The sequence below is a fragment of the Passer domesticus genome, chromosome 1 (genome assembly GCF_036417665.1).
Source record: "Passer domesticus isolate bPasDom1 chromosome 1, bPasDom1.hap1, whole genome shotgun sequence".
NCBI lineage: Eukaryota > Metazoa > Chordata > Aves > Passeriformes > Passeridae > Passer > Passer domesticus.
This window is the reverse complement of record NC_087474.1, coordinates 15,213,765-15,238,459: the sequence shown is the minus strand read 5'-3', so window position 1 is coordinate 15,238,459 and position 24,695 is coordinate 15,213,765. Positions and strand designations below refer to the sequence as shown.

The 24,695-nt window shown below is 35.5% G+C and overlaps 1 protein-coding gene across 6 annotated transcripts in view; it reads right to left on the bottom strand.

The window, feature by feature from the left end:
- ODAD2 (outer dynein arm docking complex subunit 2) overlaps positions 1–24,695 on the bottom strand; it is a 67,804-nt gene that overhangs the window by 18,824 nt on the left and 24,285 nt on the right. For all 6 annotated transcript variants that reach the window (XM_064405248.1, XM_064405179.1, XM_064405401.1 and 3 more), the window contains 4 exons: positions 22,459–22,701; positions 14,897–15,011; positions 3,731–3,919; positions 2,924–3,145 (listed from right to left, as the gene is read on the bottom strand). In XM_064405248.1, the coding sequence (XP_064261318.1) occupies positions 2,924–3,145; positions 3,731–3,919; positions 14,897–15,011; positions 22,459–22,701 (769 nt within the window). The remainder of the gene's footprint in view (positions 1–2,923; positions 3,146–3,730; positions 3,920–14,896; positions 15,012–22,458; positions 22,702–24,695) is intronic.

Genomic DNA, 24,695 nt, shown 5'->3' with positions numbered 1-24,695 from the left:
GCTTTAAGGGAAATGTTCTACTGTTTCCATGAGTGGTGATGGCTTGGTGCTGCTTTCAGTTGCCTGTGAACTTTCCTATTTCTCTTCTCTTATTTTCTCTATAATGGTCACAGACTCGAAGTATAAAGAATGTTGCCTGATATTCCTGTTTATCTCAGCTGTAAACTGCCAAACCCCCACGGGGTTTCTCTTCTTCCTTGGTTTCTGGATAACTGTCTCCAATCTTGAATGCAAATTGACACCTGTTCCTCACTCTGATGTCTATCAATTTATCTTGCTGTCTAGTGTCCCACAAGTCATTACTGCATCTTTGAAAATGCAAATCTATTTTCCAGCACAGCCATGAGTTTTTACTTGAGAAAGAGGAAATATGTTCTGGTGTTTGGTAGAAAGAAAACATTTATTCATCTGTCACAGGTCATAACCATTGTTCCATTCCCGGTCATAAGAACATTGATTGTTGAACTGAACATAAAAGAATAACTTCATAAACTGCCTTTCTAAACTTCCTCCAAAATCCCTGTCTCCTTGGAATTTCACATGGCAGCTGACATACACCAGTGACTTCCTACAATTTCTATCATATAGACCCACTTGACAAAATTAAATGCATTTTGGGTGCAGTTACAAATAGGTGAAAATATCCAACACTGGTTCTGTATCACTGTTGTTTTGTGATTCGCAAAAAATGTTTGAAGCAGTAGCAAAATGTGAAATACAACATTCTGATTGGAATTATTTTCTGTTTATAATTTTATTACTAGTTTCCTGGACAAAAACATGTATATACACATTGAATAGGGAATGGTCAGAAAGTCTAATGCTTTGAGAAAGTCTCTGACCGACTGTTAAAGCACTCAGCAACTGTGTCATTCACACAGGCTAAATGTTTCCCTGAAGCATCACACATTCTTTGTATGTGAACACAGCACATGAACATGTGCTGGAGAACACCTGGGATTAGGCAACCCATTTGCAACTACAGAGGCTGCGACATTAATCCAACTGTGCATGATCACTGAAACACCAGATATCTGGTAAAAGATGTAAAAAAATCAAACTAATCCAAATAAGTTTCCTAGAAAAAATATGATTGTTCCTGGAATAACCTGCACATAACAACCTCTATATAAATACAAAGTATGCTTTCAGTCAACTATTCACTGGAGAGGCTAGAAGAATGGAAACACCCAGGCATTCTGTCATTACTGTGAACCACTGAGCAAAGATATGCAATGGCACAGACAGAGTGCTGCAACTGCTGTCTCGTTCGTGCTGGGCAGACCAACTGAGCAGACCAGGCAAGACTCAGCCCTGTACAGACTCGTGCATTTCTGCAATTAAATCTAGACCCACGCCCCGTGCCATCTGGGAATGCCCATCTAGCCTTTCTGAAACTCCAGTTATTGGTTCTTGATGGCAATTCCACTGGTGCCAGCAAGGCAGTCAAGCTCTTAAGTGTTGGTGGATTGGTCATCTGTGCCCTGAGCTGTCATGGTGCATGTGTTGATTTGCTCCATGATCTGCTCAGCTCTGGCAACACAGGACAAAAGCACTTGGACTAGCACATCTGGAAAATCCAGAATATTGTGAATAATAAAAAATATTTTAAAATTGTTATATTTTTCTGTACATCCCTATTTATCTGGAAGTACAAATTAATGTTTTTTATTAGTCCAAATGCATTAATTAAGACTGAAAAACAAAGGTGAACCTAGAGTAAGGTAGAATGACTCTAAATGTGCATCATCAGAATCAATGTGGTGCAACTTATAAAACCTGAAATCTGCATAATAAAATGAAAGAAAACAGATTACAGAAGCTCAGAAAATGGATTCTGCCAGTTGAACAGAGATTAAAAAGCAAGATTAAAAAGCAAACAAATGCTAATGCTGTAGTACAGCATATATGCCTCTGTGCTGTATAGCCCATGTATGTGACTGTGATAGGAAAGTGTTACTCTCCAGTGCTGAAACAGTAACTTAGATTTGAGTAAGCTCAAGTATTGGGCCTTAAACTGAATATTTAAGTATTTTTGATCAGAGGATCCTTTAAAGCCAACAGCGCACAGGTGAACACATGATAATTCAGGACCATTAACTGAATTCAGTGCCAGAACTGAAACTGCTCACAATGAAGTACACTATCATAAATGCAGGCATAAATCAACATTAATAATAACACATTATAAGTCAACTCTTACTGTAAATACATTTAGCTGAACATGAAGAAAAATGAAAGGTCTGCATACAGTGAATCTTTCAGGGAATTTATGAAAATTGAGAACTCCTACTGTCTCTGTCTCTAAAGCCATAATGCTCATCTCTCCTGTGTCAAATAGTAACTCTTCTGCCTTCAACTAGTAAGACAAAACTTAGCTAAAAACATATTTTTGAAAGAAAATTTTGTTCTAAGATAAGATCTTTGCAGAATGTGATTATGCTTAACTCCTAAAATAAGAATTTTATAAGTAAATTCAGAATTCACCAAAACAGCTCCAGGTAAACTAAACCTTTGTATGATGGTATCTTAATTTGTTCCACTTACACTCAATGTCTAGGTGGCTTACTGCCATATTAGGCAACAATCCATTAAGATAACCCAACTTCTTTAGCAAATGTCACTTGAGAATGACAAAATGCTGATGTCATGCCACTACCAGCCTAGGTCAGAGTTGAGTACTCTAAAGGTGAACGTTCACATCATCCTTCCATTGTCAAAACCCACCTAGCTGTCATATTTTTGACATCAAAATCCTGTTTCCTAATTCACTAATTAACCAAACGTTTTTAGGATAAAGTTTAGAAAATTTGATGTTCACAGCAGTATTCAAGAATTATTTCAAATTAAAGATGTCTTTTTTTGACCATGACAAACCTCTTCAATAGTTTGAGCCCCCAGTAAGAAAAAGCTTCCACCTCACCTTCACCACTCCATTTTCATGCATGATGACACAGTTGTTGGGATCCTCTGAAAGTTGATATAAAGCCAGAGCTGTAGCTCTATGAACTAATGGATCCTTTGACTTCAAGTAACGTGCTAAAGGAGCCACAGCCTTGGTCTCTCCAAAGGCAACTCTGTTGCTGCCCCACATGCAACAGTGGGCAATGGCCTCTGCTAAGTGACGTCTTAACTTGTTATTGTTCTGAGGAAGGTAAAAACATAACAAATTAAAGTCAACACACAACAAAAAATTCATCAGAAAGCAGAATTGTATTCCCACACATCTTTAAGGCATCCCAATTTAATTGCAGTACAATTAAAACTGGAGAGAGCTGTAAGGCACAGAGCTATTAAAGTCCCTTAATATTCTTTTTATAGCAAGTGCTGTGAATTTTTATATTATTTCAAATGTACTTTTAGACTGACTGGAAATTAGATAAGATAGCAATAAAATGTAAAATATAGCCCCATCAGTGAGATTCTTCTACATGTTTGGATTAATTGTTTTCTCAACCCTTTGTGCTTTTCTCATATAGCAGCTGCACCTCTCAAAGGAACATTCTGCAACAGTAACTATTAAAATGAAGCTTCTCTTCCAAACCAATTTTAGCAGCAGACACAGACTGTTTTGATGTCCAATATACATCCCAAAGAGGAATGATGCTACAGCTCTTCCTTGTAACTGCTGCAAAATCTACTGCTCTTGTCATAACCCTTCAGCTGGGCATAATGCAGTCTGAAGTAAGAAATTCTGACGCTTTTTATGATACCTTTAAATGTTACTTACTGTGTTTGCTAGCTTGGACAACAGAGGAACAACTCCATGATCTGTCATAACAGCTAAGTTTTCTTGATCTTTAGCTATATGTGAAATGGCTGCACATACACTTGTTAAAACTTCTTTATCCTTCGATTTTAGCAAATTGACTATCAGTTCCAAGCCGCCAACAAATGATCGAACCATCTCCCCAGAATTCTAAATGAGAATCAAAAGAAACATAGTTTTAAAATATTCAATCAGTATTTATATGCAAATGTTTAAAAAAGAGAATTGGCATGACATATTCATTCAAAACTGCAGCTATTGCTGTGTTGCCTTCACCAAGGAATATGGTTATTTGGAACTTGGAGCTCTTTTGATTGATGTGTGAGAGTTAGACTGTTTTACATACCACCATACAGCCAGAAATTCAGTGCCTAAATAAAGGTATCTATCATTTTTCATACCACAGGGTATAAAAATCTCCAGCTGTCACTTTAGAAGGGTGCAAGTCTCACTTATCAGTAATATCAGTGGCCAGATGGGTGCCTTGCACACCTCAGGGCATCTAACACAGCAACAGACACTTTAGGCTCTCAAAGTGTCTCCTGTTTTCTACATTTAGTCTGACAGCTAAGACAAAGGAATGATAATTTTCTTGTATCAATGCCAATGAGTGTTCAGGAATATTTAAGAGGGAAAGTTACACAAGTCATGACAGCAACTGTGGGAGAACCACGGTGCACCTCAGAGTATGAAAAATCAATGTAGAATGTGAATAAAGGACACAAAAAATACCCTGGAAAAATGTCTAAATTTGCCCATAAAAATGAAATAGAAACAGCATACCTGGATCTTGAATACAGTGGGCAGATCTGGTCAATTTTTCAAAAAGTTATCATAACATTTAAAAAGGTTTAGAGAAAAACAACAAGAATAATCACTGGTAGGGAACTGTTCTGCAGAAGGAATGACTAACCAACTAGAACACTCAAGGTAATAAAAGAAAAAGAAGGAACAGTGTGATATAGATGTACAGAACCTTGAGTAGAGTGGGAAAGGCACACCAGGATGTCTCTTCTAGGAGAAGAACTGGGATCATAAGATGAAATTATAGATGGCATGTTCAGAATCAAAGTTGTTTTTAAACAATGCACAGTTGAGAAGTTGAAAGTCCTTGGAGTAGGATTGCAGTGGCTCTCAAAAAATTTACATGTTAGGCAAATGCAAAGAAAAAAAAGAAAATCCATTAAGGGTTATTCAGTATGAAAGTATTCTCTCTGATTTAGAAATTTCCTGAGAACAGACTTCTTGAAGTGATGTTATGGTGGCACATCTGGAGGTAGCATTGGACAGTCTGGTGTCAAATTCTTATTACATTGGAACAAGTCAAGTGGTCAAATGGCTGGCAGTAACCTCACAGGATAAATTTCAGCTTGTGCTCCTCAGTGATGATAAATGTGCAGGGATGGAAAGAAAGGTCTGCAAGTGGAATTACTTTTATTTGTTTCTTTCAACAGGCCAATAGGAGAATTTTCAATAAAAACTACTAGACTAATTTCAGTTTCTCCTGAAACTCTATGGACTTCATGTAAGTGCAAACATGGGTTATATGAACTTTCCTAGGGCTAAGGAGTGACCCTGAAGACCAAGCATGGTTTTGATTACATTCATTTCTTTTGGGGGGCTGATTTATAAACTGAGTAGAGTCCAACTGTATTGTGTTAGTTTTGCTGAGCAAATCCATCAAATCATGGACTTGGTAAATGAAGATTTCATAAGATGCTGCAGATTCATCTTTTTTTAGTTCTAGGTCTAAATGTCAAACAGAACTCTTAGCTGTGATGTTTCCTTCTCACAGAAAGCAAAAGCAGTGGGCAGGCCCATTGGGAATGAAACATTTTTTGCTACAGGCAGAACAAATCTTGAGACTGGAAGGGAGAGCTTAAAGCCAAACTGTGTAAGGGTAAAAAACAGAAGACACAGCATGTGGAAAAAGGGCAGCATTCAAGAGCAAACTTAATGCAAAAGTCCTAAAAACCCCCAAAATCAACACATAAAAGAAGTCCTTTTAGAAATTAAAATAGAATCTGAATTCAGAAGAAGGACAATACAGGTTTGTGGCTCAGAAAAGCAGTAGAGAAAGAGAAGGAGGGGTGATGCTCTGCTGCTTTATTACAATGTGAGTTGCATGCAGAGGCAGGTGGGTTTACAGAGAGTTTCCCATGGATACACCTGCATAAATGTTCCTCTGTAATTGCTAGTGTATGCATACCACAATGTAATGCATCTACAGACAATCACCTGAATTAAAACACTGTTTGCTCATATCAGCTTTCATGTTTGTCTTGAAATTTTAAAATTCAACCCAAGGCAATACATAATGGGTTATTGAGAAAGCTTTCTACAGACAAATTTCTTACCTACATGTATTCAAGGGCTAGAAGTTAAATTACCAGACATGTGAGAAGAAAAGAAAATGAAATATTTTATATTTACTTCCAAACTTTGAAGGTCACTACAGCATTACCTTGTGTATAAATATTGCCTCAAGAGATGAGAATTCTTCTGTTCAACAGGTAAATGCAACAGTACAAGGCCCAAGATTTGAAAGGGCCCTGAACATTATTCTGTGTTTCTGCATGGTTCAGATACTTCCATATTCCTGCTTTAGAAAGATGTTCCATGAAGAGATAAAATAGCCTTTATCTCATCCTAAAGAACCAATACCAAGATTTTATACCTGTAAATATTTTCTTTCCAGGTGATTATAGCCCTATTTGTTGAATTTCTCTTCTGACAAGCTTATACTTTCCACATTTGGTACTGGAGCACATCCCACTAAAGTCATGGAATAACATATAAACAATTCAGCAGTAAGACAAAGAAAAGAGTTTCAATAATCATCTGTGAAACCAAGTAAACACAAGGACAGAGCTTTCTACCAGTGATGAAAAGCAGAGGGAAACTGCAGAAACCACATGTCAGGGACATTTCCCAAATGTGACTGTGGGTGTAGTCTGGTGGTCTGTGCAAGACAAAGAGAAAAGCAAAACAGCAAGAAATCTGAAGAACAATGAGCGGAAAGAAGGACCAAAATAAGAGCTTTAAAATCCATTATGTTATGTACAAGATTTCTTTTTTTTCTGAGAAACTTAAACAACAAAGAAAATGTTTTTCATATCGTTTAAGCAAAACCACACACTTGCTTTGTATAATATATTTCTAAACTGAAATATGTGTATTTATTATATTCAATTGCCATACCTCAATATTTCAAAAAGAATTAATTTGTGCCTGTAATTGCAGAGGCCACAACTGAATTCTTCTGAATCTATGTTCTTTGCATTAATGATCAGGTACTGATCATAGTGTAAAGTAACTTCTGTGATTTTAGTTTTCAAATACTCTCAGGCATTTTTATTTTCATTTCATCTGCTGTTATTAATGTAAGAGAAAAAAAAATATATAACGTCTTTGGAAATACTTCTTGACTTTCTATTTCAATTACAAAAAAAATCTTTAAATTTCACCTTCTAAATTAATTGACAAACAACTTACTTTGTCAGACAACTCAAAAGGTTTGTAATTTCCAGCTATAGATGTGTGTTTAGCTTTCATATTTATCTGTACTATACTTTATCCACGTGTCCCACTTCCTTACCAATTGTAACAAAATCTTATTTATTGGTTGTCCTAACAAGGCTGTTCAGGTAGAATTAGGTAGGAAAAAAACTGTTAAGAAGAAAGCCTAAGAAACTGTCTTCATAAAGAAAAACATTGATAAAATCACTGACAAGCAATACATCACAATTTTATTGTATATATTTGTGTGCACAAAATACGGTAACGATATGGTTTATGGATTATGGTAAGGATAAGCTGAATGCATCTGTTTTAACAATATTTCCTGAACTGACCAAAGTAACAGGCCAAACACAAAGACATAGAAGTCATAAAAATGTTAAAAAGAAACTGAAAGGGGGAAGAAGGTGTTGTTGTACTAACAGGAGATATCTTCATTTTATATCTTCATAATTATTATACCTTTTAATGCAACAGTTAACCTGAGATGACACATGAGAAAATGTGGATTGTTAAATTATGTTTCAAGTGGCTAAAGAAGAAAGGAAGAGATGACAGAATCTTTCATGACTTCATGTGACCACATCTTCTAAGTAGCACAGAGTGAAGCTTTTATCCTCAGAAAGTATGAGAAATACTGTTTTAAAGTTGGATTCAAGGGGAGGAGTTTGCAATCTCAAGCAGTAAAACCACACCTATCTGGCATAGATGCTGAGCCAGAAAAGTTACCTGCAGTGTCAATAAAAGCCTCATCCCCCTACTCTTATTACATACTTGTATCTTGCTGGCCTGCATGACTATTAACAAGATTCAGTTAACTTTCCCTTTTCACTTACATCTATACTGGCTTCAGCCAAGAGCAAAAATACTGTGAGACAGACCAGCTTTGCAGTTTTTCTAATCAAGAGCAGAAACTATTATGGAATTTGCAGGACTTGATCTTTGTGGTACTTATATAAGGAGAACATTTGGGATTTTTGCGTTTTCTCACCGTCATATTCTATGGTTTTTGTGTTTATTTTCAGTATGTAAATAAAGTTCATCAGTCTTAGGTTGAGACATATAGGAAGTTCATAGAAGAACTATTGGCTTCTTTCATAACATAATTTCCATCTTATATCTTCCAAAGTGCAAACTGTTTTCTTTATTTGAAAGATTTAAAGCTAAACATGTTATTACAAAAATACATTGTGTTTATCTTTAAAATACACTCCACTTGAAAGATAAAATTTCTCCACTAAAGACAAGTAATATTTCACTCTCAGGACACCTTAAAAAGCTTAAGGACTCAAAGCTAATTTGACAAATTGAATTACTTTTGCACAAAGAAGTGAGGGTATGGCTGGGCAAACAAACTTTAGTTATCAAGAGTCACCTTTAAACTACATTTTCTTTAATGAAGGAAACTTTTCCTTTCCATTTGCTATTCCCACTGAGTAACTTCTCATTCTAGTGCACAAATCAATTTAAAGTTCAAAATAAAGAAATGGAAAGAAATTTCTATATTACAGCTGCTTGGTGAAAAAGAAAAACAAAATTTATATAAGAAAGTTATTATTCATTGTTCTTATTAAATAATTCAACGGTAATATTGATAAAATTACTTTATATTTTAAGGCTAATTTTATTCCTGTCTATACAGTTATGGAGGCTTCCACTGTTCCAGAACAGATGAAGAAGTATTTCTAAGATTAAACTACTTCCCTACATCTCACAACTTTTCTTCTGTGAGAAAATGCAATGTGTTGGGAAAACAACAGCAGACAATGAACATGGATTTTTGTGTCCTCTTCACCTTGAAGAAGCAACTAAAGCCAAAGCAGCAAAGCAGAGTAATGCTACTCTATAGGCTGTAAGAGTAGAATTCCTCTTCAGAATTTCTTCCTCTCTCTTCAGGGATTTGATTATCACACACTTGGCAACTGTATTGCTCTTGACACTTTCAAGAAACCAAAGTGAAGTCAATTATCCAAGAATACAGCCCAAGAAGGCATGCAATGCAAGTTCTCTAAAAATGTCAGGGGGAAAATGTCTACCTAGTCACTAATGCAAATTTTAGTAGTCCTGTCATTTTCCTTACTTTTCAGTCTGGCAGGTTATACCTGAAGTTCATTACTGGGCAATTGCCAAAATCCTTTTTTTTTCCCCACATAAGAAGTGAAACAATGAATATCAAAGTCCTTTGATGCCACACTTGTCTCAATTATGTTTGATGCTACAGTTGTCTCAATTATGTTAGATTATTTTGAGGAGCATTTAATTAATGGATGTGTGAGAAACAACACTGAATAACTAGAAGAAAACATTACTTCAATTGTTTTTGGATTTAATTGAATTCAAATGTGTCTAAGCAAAGTTTTTATAATCATTAATAGGTTTATGAGATAGTCATCACTAATATGTAATTTAATATTGTAGAAGTGCTGACAGCAATATTAGAATGTTTCAAGGATGGTGTAGTTAAACAATCAAGTCAGTGACAACACAAACTAAGAAGTTGCTAAAACAGTAATTGCTTGTCTTTGCATGTCTGGTATGGTTCCAGAAACAGAGTGGGATATAAGAAGGCAATCATATCATGTTGTACCACTCATCGTTACAGACCACTGAGAATCTGAACAAGCAGCATGAAGTATAAAATATGTTTTAGTTCAGCCAAAAGTTTCATCATTTGATAAAATGATTGCTTGAAATCTTCTGGTATATATTATGTAGCAAATGAAAGAATGATCTCCACGCTCTTTTCCTGCTTTAAGACCTATGGAGATCCCAGTGGCAAATGAGAGGGTAAAGAGAGGAAAAGAGTGACAAGGACAAAAAGGAAGGGTGGAAAAAAAATCAGAGGAGGATAGCGTTTAAACCTTCTCTAGATTTTCAAAATCCAATTAGTGAATCAGATTTAAAAGTAAAGAAGCTACACAACAAGCTGTTGACTAGCATGTGTAGCTCTTAATAAACTAAGCTACAAGAAAAGCTGGTCAAATATTTTCCAGTGGAACAGTATTCCATCAGAAAATGCTAATGGAATGGAATCAAAATCTTCCATAAGAACACAATGACTTCTTGAAAAGTTTTGACAGAAACCAGGCAGAAAGGCAGGCTAAATAACCAACATGTCTCTTCATCTTTTCTCTTGTCAGCCAGATGGCTGATGAGTAGCCTGCCAGGCTCCTTGGCTTCTAGTTTTCATAGAATCCTTGACTTCTTGCCTGATGGGCTGCCAAACAGCTGGAAATCCAGGTCTCCAGGAGCTCCTAAGCTTTCTGGCTTCTTGTGGTCTCCAAGCTATCAGGCAGCTGCTTTGCATGGAACTCAGGGCCCAAGTCCTCTGCGTGAGGGAGATACAGATACACCCTTTGCTTCCCGGCTTCCACTGCTGTGTGTTTTACAGAAACTGGACTCCTATATTTGTAGACATTAAAGACCTCAGGGCAATTTCTATGTCAGTCATTTTAGATCTCCAACGTGTCTGCAGGAGGCCCAAAGAACTCCTGAGGTCAGTTCACTTAACAAGGCAGCCAGTGTCAAGAGTCACTGCATGAGCTGGTTCTGTACATACCCTGCAAGCACAGCAGTCACTTATGGATTCACCAAGCCAGGTCTGGATTCCTGTGCTTCCTAACTCTCTGAGGTCCCTGGTTCTCTGAAAGGCTTCAGAAGCAAGCAAAAAACTCTTTTTTATCTCTCTTATGGTACGCTTTTGATGCTTGTTAATAAAAAATGCTTAAAATTTGGAAGAACTAAATCCAGATACCAGGGAGTAAAAACTGCATCAAATGAGAGCAAATACAGAGAAGTAGGTATGAGAGATGCAAAAAATTCTAATGTCTAGAGAAAACAAATAGAAAAATGGAAAGAGAGCAGTAAGAGCACTAAGTTTGAACCAAGGTTTCTGTGTAAAATTGCGAGAAGCACAGCAAGGCAAACAAAGAAATTGGAAAATGCTGTACATACACAACCAGGGAATTTTGACATTTAAGGCTTAACCCAAGAATGGTACAAAAACAAAAATGCATTGGTAGTACTTAACTAAAATATTCAAAATGTAAAACAAAGGAATAACAGTGTGCAGTATGGAGCACAATTATCTTTATACAGTACAGTTTTAAATAAGTAAAATGTGCAATCAAAGCATCTTAATGTATTTAAAACAGCAAATGGTTTTACTATTTTTTTAAATATTAGAAGAATTTCCAACTTCAACTACATTTCTTTGTTATTCTTAGAAAAGAAATGCTCTCTGTGGTTTTATACATATGGTTATGTTAAACTTTCCATAACAAGGAAAATCTATGTAAGAATAGGTCATCAGCAACATATTTTCTACCCATAGGTTAACTCTAGGCTGGTTGCTGCAAAACTCACTTCCTCATTATATAATATTGTTGCAGGACTGAACACTAATTGACCTTCAAACATACCCATTTTGTGACCCTTCCCTCTCAAACCTGGTTTCATTTTGGGTTTTTTTGTGTCAGCATGGGCATTCTCTTTCCCCTTATGAAATAAATACACAGACAACTTTAGATGTCTCATCTTTCATCACACCCATGACAGTCTCCTGTAGAACTGAAACCACAATATATCAGAAAAAGGTGAGATGTCATTCCACAAGTAAATTTTAATAAAACAGAGTAACTTTCTCTCTCTTGACTTTCAAACCCCCAGTCGCTGACTCTTTACTTAAATTATTTTGACAGACAAAACATAGCACTCTAAGAGCTACTGAGAAATAATTAACTCTACCCTAGCAGAAACCAGGACAACTCTATACACAGATGGCTTAATGAAGTTCTTTGAGAAAGCCTCACACTTGTAGCTATAATAAGGCTAAAATTGCAACTTGAAAGTTTATATGCAGACACATGGGACAGAAAAACACAATGCCTGATATTGCCATTTGCATTTTAATGTTTGCACCCAAAACTCTACTAAATATGAGGACAGAAAATAACCTCTATAACTTTTTTCCCTTTTCTTTTTTTTTTCTTTTAATTTATTTGAAGATTCTAGTAGAAAGTTCCTCTGTGAGGAAATAGGAATTTTCATACAGACTCAAGTTGGCAGTGTTCCTTTTATTGGCACAATGCATTTGGGTGATTTTTATAATAGCCCAAATTACATCTTTGTAGAATTTCTCCAAATGTTTATGTTTGGGCTGATGTGTGTTGGGAGAACATTACAAGTACTGTTTTTCAAAGAAGCATCATAACCAAATATTGCTGTTCCAACATCAACAGAGTTGAGTAGACTTCTCTTACTCATTTTTCATAATCATTTGTATTTCTTGGACAGTGCACTTACACTTTGCTACTAGCAATGTGCCTGCAGTAGTAACTTTTCCTTTAGGAAGTAAGGAACTAATTAATAAGAATCTGCTTCTATTAAGATAATTCCTTTAATTCCTTTGAAACAAACAATATCACTTCGCTACATCATACTGATAAAATTCTATTCTATGGGAAATACTCTTAAACAGATTATGGTGAGAGTAAGCATGAAAAAGAAACATGTAATCACATACTACAAAATAGCTTCCCTATCAGAATGTTTGATTAGCTTCTAAGATTTTTAAAATACAGAAAATAACCTTTTAGTTGGTAGTAAAATGAAAATATCTGTGCAGAAAAATGGATGCCGCATTACATTGTTATAAAAATTTGCTTATGATACTACTAACAAATTCAATTTCATCTGTGAACCTCCACAACACAGAAGAAAACCATTACAGCTTCCACAAAAGAACACAAAAAGAAAACGGACTCCATTCTCACAGCTATTTGAAACACAGTTTGCAGTCCCAAGTACAGGCTTAGAAAGGCCAGAACACACATAACCCTTTAAAGTCATGTACTTATTGCTGCTTTTGAATCAAGCACTTCATAAAACAAACTGCTCCTCGGAAGATCGTGTAAATTGTTGAATAATGTTAACTTTGAACAAGAAAAACCCCAAATTCTCTTCAGATAGAAATAATTGCTGCACTTCCTCAATGTGGCTGGAGCTGCTGCTTTATACATATTTCTTTCTATTCAGCGTCAGCGGAAAGGGTATTATTGGTAGGTTTGTTTCAGTGAGCCACTTGGCCTCAGTGTCACACAAAGAACTCTTTGTGGGATCACAGATTAGCATTAGAGCAGGCAGCCAAGAGAGATGAAAGGAGAATAGCTACACTAAGAGTGTACATAGCTTGCACTCATCAAACACCCCAGGGAAAAAATGAAGAAAAAAATCCATGTAATGTATAATTTCAGTAGTTGTCCTCTATTCCCCTAGTTTCTGAAAAAGTGCTTTTAGTGGAAGTTTTAGCAATGTGCAGTTCTACCCTGGCATTTCAAATTGCAGAGTCTTACACATAAGAAGTATTACCTCAGTACTGAGATCAAGTAGTATTTTAAAATTCAGTTATAGCAATATTGTTCAAGAAAGAGGCAGTTATATTTGTATCTTTACAGAGGAGAGATGTTTAGACAGCACCATTAGGCACCAAAATACTTTACTGCATATTTAGAAAAAAAAAAGGATGAAAAGATAATCCAGAATAACCAGCATGTGTGAAAAATTACAAGCAAGCTGCCATTGTAGAAATCATTGGGAAGAAATAAAAAATGCCTGAGTTATAAAAAACAACACCAAATTTTCTCACTATATATCCATATATCTCTATATCTATATATCTATATCATTGAATCATCTACATAAATTAATAGCAGCCACACAGTGCTCAATCCCAATCAGGAAACTGCCTGCAAAGGATGCCACAGATATCTTGCACTTTGAAGGTATTACTATTCTTTACATAGTCAGGATCTCCAATTCTGTGTGGAAGGATATATATTTCTGGTATAGTAGAGAAAAGATGCAAATGTTGCATTAAATATAGAAGGAAATCAGAGATGGAAGCAAGTACCATACAAGGATTAAGGTATAAAGTTAGTACACCAGGAAACTTCTAATGGAAAAGATTTATTTTATCATATGTCAATGCTAACAATTCAGAGAGATGACTTGCAGCTTATCCTCTAATTATTTTATCTCTATTTGGATTATTTTATTTCTGTTTGGAAACTGACATGAAATAAATGAATAGCTCAGTCTTCTGTACACAACTGACCTGCACAACCACCACTATTCACAACTGGCACTTTTTGTTGGCAGTCTGAGCAGAAAACCTGAAGATTATATTGGCACTGAGTCTAAAATATGCTCTAAAACCAAATGATGGTCTCTTGAGAACACAGCTGAAGTAGACCACAGTGGAGAACAACTACAACTACCCATGCTATTCATAGCCTGTGAGTAGAAGCTTTCTGTTTTCAGCATTGTCAGATTTTCATCATGCTTTATTTGGGAACAGTAAGCTTAGGTACTGATAAATATATTTGTCAATACAGAAAACACTGTAAAGGCAATAGAGATTATATAATGGGTGCTAAATGGAGGACTATCCACTTTTGAAAAGTAAATACACATGTTTTTTAAGCAGTTAACAGAATAAAATAAAGAGAGTGTAGATAGCAAAGAGCAAAGTATTGCTGGAAAATATCCAAATATAAAAATTATATGAGTATATATATAACAAAACTGTCACTTTAAATACTTTCTTACCTTAGCATTTTCAACACAAGGACAAAGAGCCCAAGCTGCACTTGCTTGAACATCTGGGTTAGGATTTTTCAACAATGACCATAGCAAACGGACTCCATCTAGACTGTCAATTATCCTATTGCAGAAACAGACCAAAAAAGGGAACATTAATTATGGAGTATACGATGTTGAATCTCAAATTATATCAGTTTGTTTGGAACACTGCTCTAGGAAACACTGGCATGATTCTGACATACTGTTTTGCTTTATGCAAGTGCTTGTGTTTTATTGTCAGCTAATCGCCATCAACATACTCAACAAACAGTGCCCACTATAACAGATGGGTGCCAATAACTGATGTAAAGACAGAATGTTTTCTAACTAAATCTCATTAATGTTGTTTATTTTTTCCAGCACTGTCATTCAGAGTGCTTATAGAAGATAAAGTAAGCTACATTATAACCAGAACTCATAAATGTGAAAACAAGCATGTGACTTTTTAATGATCTACATGCAAAGTGAAATCTGAGTTTGAGCATACTGGCTTCTTTCATATAGTAACAAATACTTTCCAAAACAAATATTTATGCCCAAAACTATGTACTTAACTTTTTATTCAGTCTATGCTTAATGTATTTACCTTGCTCTATGACATATTTTAAAAAACTATGTTTCTAATCAAGCATTAGAAATTAAAATGGTCACACTACAGAGCATCCTTTGTTGGGCATGAATAACGTGTAACTTGTTTCCCATATGTTCCTTCCTAAGAAGACCAACACTGAGCACTATGTTATAACTATTTAAACATACTATAATCAAAGTATCTTCATGACTAACTGAAAAAGGAATTAGCATCAGAATCATCTCTACACCATCTGTGTTATGTTCACGTATCGATCAGGCTTGGGGATCATAACTTCACATTAGGTTCCAATGAAAGCCCTAAATAGAAAGGAAGGTCAGAGAAAACTTACTAGCCTTTACCAACATGTCTTTTTTCAAAAAACTGTGTTAAACTCAAAGCAGATGAGCTGAAGTTGAAGAGAAGCAAGGACACCTTCATTGTCTAACCTCACAAGTAAAAAATTCCATTGCATATAATGTGTTTCTAGCTTTAATTGTAAATGCAAGAGAATTCAAAACACATTTTTAAGAGAGCTTAAAAACAGCAGGTAAAGCATCTCATTTGTGTTCACTATATATGCTTTGCCAGGAAATTTTAAAACTAACTATAAAATGAACTTTGTGTGTAATTCTATCATCATTTGAAGCAGAAAAAATAAACAAGGACATGAAGTCTGTCTAAAATAAGTAAGGACTTTATTCATAACATTTTATGCAAACTGTTTAAACAACTATGTTTTTCAAAATAATACTTTTTGAACAAAGCTATGGATAGGCTAATATCCTTTAAGATTTTTAAGATCTGCCGGTTTCAGTATAGCTTATTTTAGTCACTCATCTCCAAATCAATTGCAAGAAAATCATCAAAGGACAAATTCAGAAGTCCTAACACAACAAAATAAAATAATGGGAGCACAAACTACACAATTACACATATATTTTGACATCGTAATGATGACTTAAGTAAAAGTTTCAAAACAAACTTTTAAGTCCGTCCAAACCTCAAACACTTTTAAGCAATTTTAACATTACTTTCCTCTCATTTCAGAAAGTACAAGGAATTTTTTTCCTATATTGGAATTAATTAAAAAAACCTATGAATCTTTCCTCTAGTCAAGCAGAGTACTGATCATTTACCAACATGGGGTATTTCCTCCCAGGAAGGTCTAAATATAAATGACCCAGCTCCAACAAGTATATAAAAATCAAGAGATAGAAGCCAAACACTGAGCTCAGATTTTTCTACCAGACTTAAAAAAACAACCTCTAGGCAGATTTATCTTTCTGATTCTTTTAAAGCTTCCTTTTCAATTGGAAGTTTACTTTCATTTTCTTTTCAGTTTTCTGGTCTTCAGTATTTCAAGGTAAACTACCCTCCCTCTACCACTAATTTGCTGAAGAACAGTTTCTCCTTCTGCTTAAAGACTATTTGTCTTAGATCAACAGAACCCAGCTCAGACTATGTGAAAGTATAGTTCTCTATCCATTCAACATGCATAAAATTAAACTAGGAAGGAAACAGCAGAAACAAAACAATAAAACCTCCAAGTCACATTGTTCATCACTGATTACTTGCAGTTTATTACAGTAGATTAACACAACTAAAAATACCTATACATACAGGAATGATGCTCTTAAATTCTCACTCTGGAAGAACTGTAAATGTGTAATCACCGTGCAAGAACAAACTTTATTTTCATTTTCCTGAGAACATATATTTGCCAATCTAAAAAGCAGTGCTAAAAAGTTCAATTTTTAAATCTTCCTATGGTTTCACTACACAATCCAGTAGATGAAGAAAATGGGTGCTGAATGAGTGCATTTGCCTTTACAGCAAAGAGAACACTAAAATAAATGGTCCTGAAAAATGTTTCCTCTATAAAAGTGCTTAGACATTAACTTCCTTCCTATATAAAAACTCCTTTTTGAAGCTGACAAAAAATACACATTCAGTTTTCTTTACAAAAACAGAGAGAGGAAAATAGACCTGTAATCTTGAAAATTCTAGCTTTGATGGCATAATGCTAAACAACATTATGATTTTCTCTTTTATATAGTTTTTGTACCTAATTTTCCTCCCACAATGGATTATAATATTATTAGCAGGATGAAGTAATAAAGCTTCTTACCACAATAAATATAAGCAAACATAAAGCAAAGCAAATGTACTTTGGTTGGTATTCAATTCTGTATTCATCCACAGTTAGAACATTATTCACTCTCTGGCTTCAGTCATTCAAGTAATTTATATTATTGTAATTTGTTGATATTCTGTTGATAAAATTAAACTAAACTAACATTTGGAGCAAGCAATCACTCATGGGACTGTTAAAAGACAGGTTTTTTTAACAAAAATACAAAACATTTTATTTGAAATCTGAATGTAATCTCATAAAAGCTGCAATAATACAATATTTAGCTGATATAACAGTCTTAAGATCCAAACACTTTATGGAATAGTTGATCTGCTTTTGTATGTATGTGTGTATGTAATGTGTTCAGAATACAATTAACAGTCAAAATCTAAACAGGCATGAAACTCACTACAAATGTAAAGTTTATTATAAGCCACTTGGTCCTTCACTGTAAATACATAACAATACAGGAATATGTAGAGTTCAAAGGCAAGAGCCCAGGTTCTGAATTGTTGTGTCTCTATTCCTTAGCATAGCCAAGGCATCTCACAGTAGAACTGGGCCATCTCTTCTAATTCAAAGCTCTCTGTCACAGACTGATCTTGTTTGATCACTGATATAATTTAAAATAGATATAATTCAGAATTTTAATTTATAATAGAGTTATTATATAGTTCTTATATAATATAGTAATTATAATGATATAATTTAGAATATTATTCTGCTCCTCAAAATAACCAAAAGAAATTGCAATGGCAATTAGAACTGGCTGAAGAGGCACTCCTGTCATGTGCTCCTGTGCTGACCAGACATGATCAGAGCAGAGGTGAAGGGATATTTTCAGCTGCCATCATCACTCCTACTAAAAGGCAGCTGCAAGGTGTAGGACCAAAACACCTTCCTGCTTCCAACACAGAACATATGTATGGTGTACATAGAATAGGTCTTATGGGCAAATAATTTTATGCAATTGAACCCATTCAGAGATTACTGCAATTTTTAGGTTACAGTGAATTGGTATTTGTTCTCTGACCAGTGCAGATTGGTCAATTTAAGATAATTTTTTTAAAATTACTTTTGTTCTGTGTTCACAGGCAAAAGCTGCCTAATGAAGACTTTTCACATTATTTAAGAATCTCATTATGATTATATCATTGAACATTATGAGCAAGATATGTCTTGCAATTCTAGAAATTTACGTTGCTTTTTTAAACATATCTGAAATTAGCAAAACTGTTAATCTGAAATAGTACCTCTCTTTCAAGTCAAAACTTAATATTGAACACTTCCAGTAGAAATGTCAACATGAATTGCTTAAACACACACGAGTGCACACAGCCTAGACATCTGTTTGTCATATCTATCATCTTTCTCTGCTAAAATGTTACTTACCAGAACTTTGAGAACTTCAGTTTAATTGCCTGCCAATTTAGACCACAAATACAAATGTAAATAAACAAAGTTATACTGACTCTGTATTGTGCTCACTGGTAAGATTACAGGGTTTAATTCTGTCAGAATGTAATCTCATCTTTTTTGAAACCACAATTTAGCATTTTTTCTTAAAACTTTCACTGGTTGCTGCTGACTGCTTTGATAAATAGTATTATATACCAATGACTCAAACTCCATCTGCTTGGCTAAAATAATTGCACGTTTTAGTCCAAGCCCTCAGTCTTGAATGCCAGTGATTCAGTCTATGGATTTTCAAATGGAAAGGGCAAATGAAAATCTATTGTCAGTCAAAGAATAAGCACAAGTCCTTTGTTTTTAGTTAAAGAAAGTTAGTAACTTATAAAAAGTTCCTCAAAAAGATAAATATACATTAAAAAAATAAACAGCAACATCTCTGTCAGTGGTGGTACAGCAGACCAAGTATGGAGAACAGCTTCATGCTGTCTACATAAGTGCAAGGAAGTTCAGTCACATGTTGGGTTTTTTGGATAAGTCAAATCATTTTTGGCTGTGAGAGAAGCTGGCTGCTGTTTTTTATTTTAAATAGCTCAATAGAGTCAGTAAGAATCATGTAATTCCTTCAAGTTGCCCTGAAGTAAAGGATTGGTGCAGAAAAGTAACACTAGTTACTCCAGTAGTTGTAAGAGGCACAATGTCAACTAGGCAGAAATAAAATATTTAAAAGACATATAGAACATGTACATTCACCTATGCCTATCTATTAGTCTCTCTTTGCCAGTGCAAGCTTCTTCCATGGAACATAAAATAACAGCACAATATTTCCCTCAGAATTTGACTGCACTGCTTCAAAGAATATTCCCAGCTTTTTCTAGTCCATAATGATTATTTCTTATGTTAATCATAACCTCTTCCTTATATATCTGTCTCATTTACAGAAATTATGTGAGCTCCACTCTTGGTATGCATGGTCTTCACACACCTACTGCTGCAAGGATAAGCACATTCAAAGTAGAGGCCTGCTAAACTGAATAGTGAATCTCTAAGTCACACTTTGTTAAACACACTTGCAGCTAATGAAATATAAGAATATATCTGAAAAATCTCAATTCTTATGTGGGCTTAAATTTTACTACATATGAAAGTCAACGATAGCAGAATCCAGGAAAACTATCATAATTTTAAAAGTTTCTATAATGCCAAAGTAAAAAAGTTACACTGTAAACAAAACTTTTCTGTATCATATGACCAAAAAAAACCCCAAAAACCAAACCCCAAGCCTCAAGATGGGCCAGACAAATGTGGTAGGAAAAAGACAGTAGAGAACTGATTACCTAGAACCTGTCAAATCATTCTGAGAAATAAGTGATTATGAAATAAGAAATGTAATAAGGATCCAGCTACATGAATCTGAAAGATCATGAACACCTAAGCATCAACCTGCTGCAACAGAAAATTCTCATCACCTGTATATACTTACAGGCTGCCAGGGGCTTTTCCTGGCTTCTTTCTAGAAGGTAATCTTGAAGGTAATCTTGGCATATTTCCACACCCTTGTGTCTTTTTGATAAAGAACTTCAGAAAATATTTACAGAAAGAGACAGACCTCCACAGTAGTTTCTAACAAGGCTATTTATTGTTTTAAGCCTCAGTTTTGCAAACAGACAAGAGTCATACTACAGACTCTATGTGTGTGTGTGTGTGTGCGTGTATTTCATGTCTTTGGTGACTTGTTCTTCCCAAAAAGGAGAGCACTTTGGATGAGGAGACACAATTTCAACTTCTGCTGTACTGATCTGAGAGGAGGAGAAGAGAGAGGAATGGACTTTTTTTTTTTTCTTTTTCTTTTTTTTTTTTTCAGAGAGAGGTGGGGGTCAGTGGTGGGAGGGGAGGTTGCTTGTAAGTGCCCTGTGAAGAGGTAGAGCACTCAACCAAGGAAGTAATTTAGACATATGAGCAGTTACACTGCTGTCAATGTTTTAACTAAGCATTACTTTTTAAAATTTTGCTGAATTTATTTACACTTAGATGAATCATGCTTTGGTAAAAACATAGCAGCATTATCTTTTCTAGTACTACAAAGCATAGCTAGTACAATACATCAGGTACATGGCACAGTCATGCTAATAATTTTTGTGTAACATTTTTTTGTAGTACCAAAAAGTATAGTTTCACTTATTTAACTTACTTGCTAATGTTTTGAAATACTTTTAAGAACAGTTCTAAAGTTCAGAATTTCAAGAGAGAATGTTTTATATGAACCAAATTCAATATTTGATTCCTTTGTTCACTCTTTACAAACTCTATAATACAAATGTTGTCCCAAACCTGTACTTTCTCCTTCTCAAAGACAAGACAGACTTTGTTCTATCACAATTTTCAGCGGCAACTTGCCTTTTTTTTTTTTTTGTTGCTTATACTGAACACATTCCAGTATGAAGCAGTCCATGCTGGATACTACAAGTGACAGTTCTGAGTACTGGAGTATGTCTGAGGTTTTATAAATATCAGTTTATGTTTATTGGCATTTAAGTTTCTCAGTATTTGCAATGCTAATTCTCTTAGGTTAATATATTATGCTAAAGGCTGTTTTTTAGTGAGAAATGTCACTAGAATGATTTCATTTATTTATACTTTCATGCTACATGGCTAACTGCTCATACAACCCATGTTTATGGTTGTGTACCATCCAGCCTTTTGCCACTGGGTGACAGCCAAAGCATGAAAACAAAAGCCTTATTCAGGAAAAGAATTCCCTGCACTGCTATATGAATATCAAGTGAATTATGCAAATCAGAACAGGAGGAGCTTAATAAAACTCTCTTTCTGACCTCCTTTATGTATAAGGAGGGAAATATGCTGAGAATCTTGAAGTAAATATCCTTGTAAGAGAACAGTAAGCACAGCAAATGCCGACCTCAACATTTAATTGAACACTTAATCATAAAACTCAATGATCTTCGTAATTTGTACAAATCCACATCTCAAAATCAAAGACTGTCTTTTCCTTTGATTTTGCAAAGGAGTAAGAGGGCAGAAAAGGGTCCAAAATTGTCTGAGTTCACAAAAGGAATGATGGAGAGGGACAAAAGAGATATACAAGTAATACTCTACTACTGCAGCACTTTAAAATGGTGGTTGTAACTTTGAATTTCAACTTAAACAAAAATCAATTTACTAAAGGTTTATTTGATTTTTCTCAAAATGCAAAGACTTTACATTCTATATATTTCCTTAATAGTTTTTTTATCTATTTCAAATTTACAGTAGTATGTAACTAACCCACACATTGCTGTAAAAAGCAAAAAATATTTTAAATCAGAAATAGAAATAGAATTGTCTATATTTGCACCAGAATAACTGAACTGGTTTTCAATATTTAAAATGCTGTGAATATGAATAACTTACGCCATATTTTCAGGATCCATTGCACAACCTCCCACTGCTTTGTTGACATTCACAAGCAGGGCCCGATTAGTTGCAGTCAGTAACTTCACTATAGGTGCAATTCCACCACATCTGCGGATGGCGTCTCGATTTTCTTCCTCTTTGCAGCATTCTCCCAGTGCTCCAATGACATTTATAAGGACCTCTTCAGGCTGATCAGTAAGCAATGTTAACAAAGTTTCTATAGTTTTATATTCCTGAAATCTAAAAGACAGCAATAAATCCAAAGTTGATATTTTCAGTATGTTACCAATATAAGCTTAATTTTATAATTAAAGTATTATTATAATTGAAGTACAAGTTTTAATTTCTGTATGTAAATCATCTTGCTGAAGAAATCCCAATACAGGTAAACCATTCCAATCAATTATTCTAAGTGTGACATACAGCCTCATGTCTTACTCTAACTTTCTAACTACATTTCTACAGTTTAGCTGTCTAAGAACCTCTTGAGTAGTTTGTTTTTTAACTTGACATGTAGATGCAACAGCAACAAACATCTGAAAAAAACCAGAAGACTGGCAATTAATGTGCTATCTTTACTTCCAGCACTTTTCCCTGCTATGTTACCAATAACTAGAGTAGTATTGTACCAGCCCATCCTCCACTCTCTGAACCAAAGGATGGCCCTTCCTTTTCACTAAATATAAGCCTTTAGAGAGTTTACCCTGAGCAGTTCTAGATTTAGTTTAGGCCTAATACACTGCATTTTCCTGATGTCAGAACCATAGTTCTAATACATTTCCATAGCACAATGTTAGATTCCAACTTGCAATTAAGAAATAACAGAAATTTGACTTGACTCTTTTATTAACACTTTCCCCATTCTTCGTAGAACTTTTGATACTGAGAATCAAAAATATGGTTTTTAAAATCTTGACAGTCCTCTCCTACAAAAAGATGTATGCGAAACCTCAAAAGTTCACCTTTCATAACAGGATTTTTTCCCTCGGTGCTGGAATAATTTTTAAGGATTTAATTTGGCTTTTTTTTTTTTTTTTTTTTTTTTTTTTTGTTTGTTTTGTTTTGTTTAAAACTCAGGGGATTCTTAACACTTAACAAATACTGCATCTTCATTTATACATTTTCTGATACACCCTGATAGTTCCATGTGGTATATCAAGCTAGATCTAACCTGTATATAATCTAATTATCAGAGAAAGTTTCTCTGAGAGTACTGAGTTCTCATTTGTGCTTTCCTCCCAGCCCCTAGCTTCTGGGAACACCTGCTTGAGCTACAAAAACTATTTTCCAAGAATCAGTTGCTCATGTGGCTTTTCTTTTATACAAAAAAAATGAGTATTTCTGAGATTTTCATGGCAGAATTAGATGTTAAAATAAAAATTAATCTTTCCAAGATGGATTATCAGTATAGGAATTAAAGTAACTGAGAAATTAGAAACTTTTGTTTTTCATCATTCAAACCTTTGCTTAAAGAGATATTTTCGTCTCCTTGTTCACTGTAATTTGGAAGTATCCCTACAATTTTTTTTCAAGAGTAAGCATCAACAGCATGAAAAAAGGAGAAAAAAAGCAAATATTTTTTAAAAATAACAAAACAAAACTGATTTTTGATGGCATTTCATGTTCTTCACAGATGGAACGCTGTGAGCTGGCTGTGCAGTGGGCAGGCTGCTCTCAGACAGACCTGCTGGCTCTGGCCATCTTGTGTCCAGGAGCAGAACGGCCGCTCCCCCGCCAGCTGCACAGGAGCTGCACAGGCACAGGGACAGGCACAGGGACAGGGACAGGCACAGGGACAGGCACAGGGACAGGCACAGGGACAGGGACAGGGACAGGGACAGGGACAGGCACAGGGACAGGGACAGGGACAGGCACAGGCACAGGGACAGGCACAGGGACAGGGACAGGGACAGGCACAGGCACAGGGACAGGGACAGGGACAGCACAGGCACAGGCACAGGGACAGGCACAGGGACAGGCACAGGGACAGGCACAGGCACAGGGACAGGGACAGGCACAGGCACAGGCACAGGGACAGGCACAGGGACAGGGACAGGCACAGGGACAGGCACAGGGACAGGGACAGCACAGGCACAGGCACAGGGACAGGCACAGGGACAGGCACAGGGACAGGCACAGGCACAGGGACAGGGACAGGCACAGGCACAGGCACAGGGACAGGGACAGGCACAGGCACAGGCACAGGCACAGGCACAGGGACAGCACAGGCACGG